Below are 8,037 nucleotides of genomic sequence, written 5' to 3' on the forward strand. Positions count from 1 at the left end.
TTACTTCGCTGCAACTACCCAGTTTCTTAGTGTGAAAATCGTTCTTTTCTGAACTCGTTCCGGGATTTGTTTACACATTTCACTAATTGCCCGTTTACGGTAAGGAGCTGGCTTCTCCACCACAAACTTCCTGCTAGGTTAACCTTCCTCGTCTAGCGGCTCCCAAAACATGCCATCCTGCAGCTGACTCTGCTAGGCGTCGGGCTGCTGCAGATTCTCCCATCCCGCCCCGGCTCTTTTCCTATCCTTCCGGGAAGTGATTTAGGGGTCGGGACAAGGTCTCCCGCGCACAAAAGGCGCGGCAAGCCATAGGGCTAACAGCTCATTAGTTCACCCGGAGCCTTGCGCCTCCCTCCAGGCAGGAAGCGCAGACCGGGAGGCCGGCGTCATGGAGCTCGCAGAGCGCAGTCTGGGGAGCTGTAGTCTCGGACGCGCAGCTTACGCCGCGAGCCCCGCTCCGCTACAAGCACGGAACGTGCCCGGGCAGAGCTCGTTTTGCTGCGGCGGCAGCGTGGGATTCCCCGCCGTCCCGGCCCCGGCGCGCTCCTCCCTCTGCAACGTCTCGCGGGGCGGGGAGAGGGCGGTGCCAGCGTCAAGTTTTGCACGTCACGGGGGAAAGTCCCCTTAAATTCCGCGCGGGCTGAAATAGATTTCCCAGCGCGCTCTGACTCCGGTCCTCGTGTGTCGAGCTCCGCTCTGGTTCCGCATCCTCCCGGCTAGCAGTCGCGTCCTGCAGAAAGAGCCGCGGCTTCGGGCAGCGGCTGGTCGAGATGCCAGGCAAGAAAGCGCGTAAGAGCGCGCAGCCGAGCCTCTCGTGGGCGCCGGCAGGTACGCACTAGCCGGGCCTGGGGGGCGGCCTGCTGTGGGGGGGTCGGGGCTCGGGCCCAGACTGGTCGAGGCAGGTGTGCGCGCCAGGGGCGTCTCCAGGAACTACTGACCCGGGGAGTAGGGTGGTGGTTCCTAGGACCGTAGAGGAAAAGTACCAGAGCATGGGATTTAGATACAGCTGTGTTTTACCTGGGGGAGGAGGGGTGGAAGGGGGGAGACGCTTCCCTTGGCTCCACTATTCTCCCCCCTACACGATGCCGATCGCCCTGCTCTGTGGCCGTGGGAACAAAAAGTGCAAATACTGGCACGAGGGGAAAGTCATTGGCACGGCAGGTGGGCGGCCCAGAGCCCCTAGTGCTAACTGAGATGGGCCCTCCCCTCCAGAGCCGAGGTCCTCCGAGGGTATCTGCTCGCTTACCAAACACCAAGCAAAGCTGCTCCTACACATTCCTATAGCTGGTTGCTACTACCCCAGCTATGCCATCCTAGGCTAAACAGGGTTTATAGGGCCTCGCAAGAATTTTTTTAGAAATCTAAAGGCTTCCTTTGAAGTTTCAGAGTAGACATTTTTAATGGTCCATGTTAATTGCAGCAGGGAGAGGGGCGCCGCCGCCTGTAGCTTGAAGACCCACCCCCCAATCCACCCATTCATTCCCTTCTCTACCTGCTCCCCCCCAATAAGTCTCCATCAGGCCACTTTAAAAGTCACCGCTGTCTTTTGTCAGTCTTATCAAAGAAGACGGACATCAATAAAGGGCTGTAGCCCAGTAAGGTGTGTGGTTGTGGCCTTGAAATCCGCGTGGGTCCTACTGCTGCTGTATCTGAAGGCGTCTGTACAGCTCAGGTAGTTTCCTCTTCTAGAGAGAGCCCTTGGACTGCAGAGAAAGTGGTGGTATTTTGTGAATGAACGGGACACCATGGGATCAGGTCTGAGGGTGGACAATCTTTGTCCATTCTGCCACATTATGAGTTCTGACCTTGCTCTCAGCAGGTCTTCCCGGAAACCTCTGGGGCCCCACCTACTAAGTTCACAGTAACAAGGGTCCTCTTAAACTTGATGAGTTCTTGGATAGATGTGCAGCTGCAACTAGGAATGAAGAATAGGCAACTAGGAGCTATTTGGGTGAATTCAGGGCTCCCCAAATTTTATGCTGAATGATAATTCTATTGTTAATTGCTATCTAGTTGTTTCTGATGCGAATCTCCCCCACATTGAAAAGTCAAAGTGTCTTTATAAATTCCTCTCAAAGTGTTTGGAGAAAACTACATCCAGCAGTCTGTAAAGATGACATTTTCTGAGATAAGTTAGTTGTCAAATAATTACTCTCCAACAGGGATTAGGAAGGATTTAGGATAGTTCTTGTAGAGAACATCTATTCAGTTTCCACTTATTTCCACTCCAATCACCGGATTTGCAGTTAATGGTTTTTCATGCGTGTAATCTTGATTTTGAATGTATTAAAAAGACCCAGAGTTGCTTTGAAATATCAGAAAAAAATGAAAATTAGGATTAGTGTAGATTTGGGATTGAGAGTACTAGTGTGGCACTGTAGGTAACCATGAGTCGACAATTCAAACCCACCAGCCAATGAGAAATCCTATACAGGGTCGTTATGAGTTGGAACCGACTCTATGGCACTTTAGCAACAAGATTTAGGGTTAACTTCACTTACCTGAAAAGTTCCTTGGACATTATGTTATCAACTTTATTTTTCTGAAATTAATATTCAGTTATTGTTAGGAGCCATCGAGTCATACCGACTCACAGCGACCCTGTGTACAACAGAACAAAACAAACACTTCCCAGTCCTGGGCCAACCTCAAATTGTTGCCAAGCCTGAAACCACATCGCTTCCGCCATGCTGCCAATGCATCTAGTTGAGGGTCTTTCTCTTTATCTCCCACCCTCCTCTGTACCAAACATGATATTCTTTGCAAGGGACTGGTCCCTCCTGATACATCCAAAGCATGAGAGATGAAGTATGGCCATCCTGGTTTCCAAGGATCATTCTGGCTGTGCCCAACACAGATCTGCTTGTTCTTTTGGCAGTCTGTGGTACTTTCAATATTCTCCTCCAACACCATAACTCAAATGTATCAAGTCTTCTACGGTCTTCCTTATTCACTGCCCAGCTTTCACATGCATGTGAGGTTATTGAAAATACCATGGCTTGAGTCAGGTGCACCTTAGTTCTCAAGCTGGCATCTTTGCTCTTCAGCACTTTAAAGAGATCGCAATTGTAAGAAGCAGGGAAATGGAAATTAAACATTACTTCTTTTCTGTTTTAATCCTCTCATAAAAGTTTGTAGGAAGGAATGTTTGTTAAAGTAAAATGTAAATGTTAAAATTGCTTTTGAGAATTTGGACATAATTTTTAAATAAGATGCAGATGAGTCTTATAAAATGTAAAAGAAAAAAATTTTTCTATGAGGTCAAGAATATGTCTTCTTTGGACTGTTACTGAGGGTATGTTGTTGAGTACCATTGATTCTGACCCACAGCTACCCTGTATAGGGTTTCCAAGGAGCAGCTGGTGAGCTTAAACCACTGACCTTGCAGTTTCTGACACATTAACCCATATGTTGTTGTTGTTAAGTGCCATCGAGTCGGGTCCGACCCATAGCGACCCTGTACAGGGTTTCCGAGGGTGTAAATCCTTACGGGAGTAGAAAGCCTCATCTTTCTCCCGCAGAGCGGCTGGTAGTTTCGAACCGCTGACCTTTAGGTTCGCAGCCCGATTCGTAACCACTACGCTACCAGAGCTCCATATTAACCCATATAGCTTAAGCTTATTTCAAGATTGGCAGTTTAAACCCACTAGCCACAGGGTCACTATGAGTCGAAACAGACCTGGGGGTACTTGACCACAACAACAACCTAAACTATAAATTTATTGGCATTTAAAAAATAAATCCTACTTGAAAACAACACAAAGGGATTTAATCTTTGACTTCTATTCACTGACCTACCTTAGATGAGAGGGAAATGGATGATCTCACCTGCTCTTGGTGAAGGCTGACAAAAAGTTACTCTTTGTGCTGTGTGACAAACTGAATGTTCCACAGTTGAAAGAAAGTAAGGTAACTTTTGTCTCCTTCAGGATGCTTTAAATATTAAAAAAAAAAAAAAAAATCAAAATACGCTTCTTTGCCTTTGCTATTTTTGTTATTTATGAGTCTTAGTGTGATAGTGTTTGTGGAATGTGTATATGTGTTTGTGTGTGTGCCTTTTAAGTCTCTCGTATCACAGAACAGGCTTGCATAAAGCTAAAATCAATATTCAACTCGCTAAGTGCCTTTGAGTTGCTTCTGACTCTTAGAGACCCTGTATAGGGTTTCTGATCACTGGTGAGCTTGAACTGCCCACATTGTAGTTCAAACCGACTGTAAATCCACAGTGGACTGCCTTTAAATGGTCACAGTAAGTCTAATTAGGTATCCTCTGGAATGTTGTCAATGCTAATGTTAAGCTGTTGCTTTCCTTTTCAGAGCGCCACCAGGAACATGAAGTTGAGTGTGCTATTCAGCTCCGGAGAATTGGAGACAAACTGAATTTCCGGCAGAAAGTTCTGAATGTAATAGCCAAACTCTTTCACTTGGGCACCTGAGACTTCTTTGGATCCTTTGTGTGGGGAAAATCCTTTAAAGGGAAGAATTCTTCAATAGGTGCAAATCTTACCAGTTGTCATCCAGGGGAACATAAAAGCAGCACTGGCTATTTGGAAAGGAAGATGGAAGTTTCTCAGCTATTCTGTGGGATGTTGAGAGTATTATAAAACCATTTTGTTTGTTTGAAGCAAGAATGGAAGAGTCTTGGAAACAGAAAGTGATGACTTACCCATTTCTCTTTTGCATAGAGGATTGTTGTAGTATAAGAGGAGTTGATAAAAGACTGTGTGCATGGTAGAAGAAACAACATGTTCAGTTAGTTTGTCATCTCTACTTTCAAATGTCAACTCTGGAATGATTGAAAACTATTTGATAATTTGTTTCTTTTGACTTTTATTGTACTGATTTTGTTCAGATGATCTTACTAAATGTATTCTTGTGAACATGAACTGGAAAGCATGTACTTGGAAAAATTCCAGACTTTATAATAGTTCTTGGTGCCAGAAAAACTTTTGCAGATTGGCTATTTCATGATAGAGTCTGAGGCTTTTGCATAATCGTGAATAATAAAGAGAGGAAAAAAAGAAAAGAAATTTGACTGTTTTACTGATGTGACTAAAAAATTTAGTAAGAGAGCCTTCTGCAGTCACCTTTGGGAAGGGAAAGAATGTTTTTTAGAAATCTGTAAAATCTCCTTTCATATATATTCAGTGTGCATTCTAAAGAGTGATTTTTTTTTTTTTTTTTAAAGAAATCTGTTTTCATACTTGGAATGTACTTTTTTTTTTTTTTTAATCTTTAATGAAGAGTAAAAGAAGTTCCTCGATCTAGAAAGAAAATTCTACATACCACATACATGAATGTCTGTGTACATATGTTTACAAACAAAGGTATCTATTTAGATACATTTACATTAGAATGCTGTGCTCTATACACATTCACAGACATACAAGAATCTCTGTGTAGCTACACAAAGGGGCTTCCAAGAGTTCTTGAAAAAATTCCACTCTTTTTAATTCCATTTTATTTTTGGAAACCCCCTGGTATTATTGGCATTAAAGTGCTATGCAGATATTAGCAAGAGTTTTTGAGTTTTTTCATTTTTAATAAAAGTTCATGCTATAAACAAAGTTCCCTAATACATAAGAATAATGTCATGGTTAAATTTGATCAGGAATAATATTTTTTATGCCTATATATAATGAAAATCTTTTTTGTTTAGTCTGAATGTACATGAGTGAACTTTGTGTTTTTCACTTGTGAGGCAAAAGTTTTGTAACTACTTGAATTCTTAACAGTAAGAATGTTTTTAGCTAGGCTTTAGTCACTTTAGATGAGAAATTACCTCAGCATCAGTGTTGCATCAAGCTGTTAGTTTATTTCAGTTAATGCTTTTTAAAAGAGCTTTTGATTTTTTTCCTGGCTAGAGATAAATCGTTTGTCACATCAGTATGGATGGTCTGTAACTATTTATATATATATATACATAATTTTGATAACTATAGCAGTAAACTTAAAAAATGATCACCTATTTTTCTCCCCCTGTGTGCTTCATTTTTTTATTATGTTCACTATAGGTCAGAAGATTTGAATTGGTTTTCATCTGCAGGACCTTTTGTGCCGGCCAGGTCCTTGTTGGGAGCTAGAGAACCCGGGGTCTCAGATTTACACTTGAATTGAGAGAGGAAGGGGGGGGGGCGATATATCTTGAGTACTGCCCAAGACCTTACATGAATGCCCTGGGGTGATTTATAGTGGGCTATAGAAATTCATGATCTAATCTGCAGTCCAGGTTCCCAGGTGACCTCATATTTCTCCTTCCCTCCCTCCCTCCCCAGCTCTTGAGCTGCAAGTATTGCTTCATCCCAGCAAGTCATGTGCTGATGTAGATGTGACTTAAAATGGCCTCCCTGTTTCAGAGAACTAAAAAGATCCTCCTCGGTTTAGCTTTGCTCTAGGAACCACACCTTAGCCCACCTCTGCCCTCCCAAACAGTGTGCTGTTGTATTGGGTTGAAAATTGCCTCCTAAGTAGCAGAGGAAGATCCCAGCTGGAGACAGGGCAGGTGAACTCAGATAACAATGCTGATAGCCCAGGAGCCTGCTGGAGATGCTGGAGGGTGGCTTCCTAAAAGGGGGTCTATTGGCTATTGGCCCTGAAGTTCATTGGAGAGTCATTTCTGCTCCCTTGTAGTCAAGAGGGGAGTCCTGGTGTGGTACTGTAGGGTCAGCACTTGACTTCTAATTGCAAGGTCAGCAGTTCAAACCCACCAGTCACACTGGAATCCCTATACAGGATTGCTGTGAGTTGGAACCAACTGAATGGTACTTAACAACTAGCCAGAACTGAATCTTGGTGTTACTTTTCCTCAAAGGACCTTTTTTTTGAACACTGTATTTTGAGGTTAAGGAATTTCTAAGACAATCCATGTAATTATGTCTGTGGGCTGACAAAAACAAGTAAGAACCTTTTTTTAAATTCGTACTTAAAAGAAAACCTGATATTTCAAAACTAGGGCCGGGGAATCACTGCTTTTAGTAGATGAATTGTCCTTGAACTTGGACTCCTTTCTCAAGTGCATGCATTAGCAGAACACAACAGGCATTCTAGAAGGAAGTATAAATCAAAGTGACGGAAGCTTAGGCCCTCCTTGGGGAGTGGTGTAGCATTTAAGTTGGGACTTGGAGGTAGAGAAAACTTCCGCACAGGTGGAGTTGATACAGGGAAGGTATCCCCAAAGAGGAAATAGCAAGTGGCTAGAAAGAAAAAGTTTGAGGCATGAGTCAGTCCACCCTGCCTGGGTGGTAGGCAGGGCCACTGGTAAAAGGGAATAGAACAGGGTTCAAAGACTAGCAGGGAGAGAGACCTGTTCTATTTCCAAGTTGTCTGCAGTTCTGCCTTCAGGTATGGGCTTTAGGGCTCTGCAGTTTTTCTTGCTTTAAGGGACTTTAGAGGCAATGACCGGAGAGAACCATTTCTACAGCTTCAGTGACTGACTAGCACTGTACAAGGACCATTCCTCTGAAATGTATACGGGCATGGATAGAGGAGTGGAGGGTGGACAGAGGCCAGATCCTTCCTTACATCAGGGAGGTGAGCAGCTCCACCTTTGTCATCATCAGGGGTTCTCCTTCACTGGTGGTTTAGATGCATTTTGAGGAAACCCCTTCTGCCCTGGTTCCTGGTTCCCTGCTTGTTCCCTGCACCCCATCCTTCTGGGTGGAGCTCATTTTAGCTGTCAGTGTTGAAAGTGGACAGGGATAAGATATATGCTAAGAATCCTGTCAAACTTCTTAAACCTTGGTCAGAGGGGCTGGTACATCAGAGAGGTAGGTGGCACCTTAGAAATAGAACCCTGGAATCCTGAAGCTGGCCTTTTAAGGCCACTGATGAGCTGTGTGACCTTGGGCAAGGCAGTCTCTGACCAGAGTTTGCTGAAACCAGGTGACTCAGATCATCTTCAAGGTCCCTTGATTTCTGCTTCTGTGAAGATTTACAGCCTCAGAAACCCTGTATAGGGTCACTATGAGTCGGAACCAACTCCATGGCAAATCATCACCAACACCATATACGGTTTCCCAGGAGTGACTGGTGGATTTG

At 44.2% G+C, this 8,037-nt stretch overlaps 1 protein-coding gene across 1 annotated transcript; it reads left to right on the forward strand.

Annotated features, from left to right (window-relative positions):
* Window positions 1-770: 770 nt before the first annotated feature.
* Window positions 771-4,436, forward strand: PMAIP1 (phorbol-12-myristate-13-acetate-induced protein 1). Its single transcript, XM_006837575.1, has 2 exons — window positions 771-828; window positions 4,318-4,436. The coding sequence occupies exons 1-2, from the start codon at window positions 771-773 to the stop codon at window positions 4,434-4,436; spliced, it is 177 nt and encodes a 58-aa protein (XP_006837638.1).
* Window positions 4,437-8,037: the final 3,601 nt, after the last annotated feature.

Source organism: Chrysochloris asiatica, unplaced genomic scaffold, assembly GCF_000296735.1.
Source record: "Chrysochloris asiatica unplaced genomic scaffold, ChrAsi1.0 scaffold00021, whole genome shotgun sequence".
In the NCBI taxonomy this organism is placed as follows: domain Eukaryota; kingdom Metazoa; phylum Chordata; class Mammalia; order Afrosoricida; family Chrysochloridae; genus Chrysochloris; species Chrysochloris asiatica.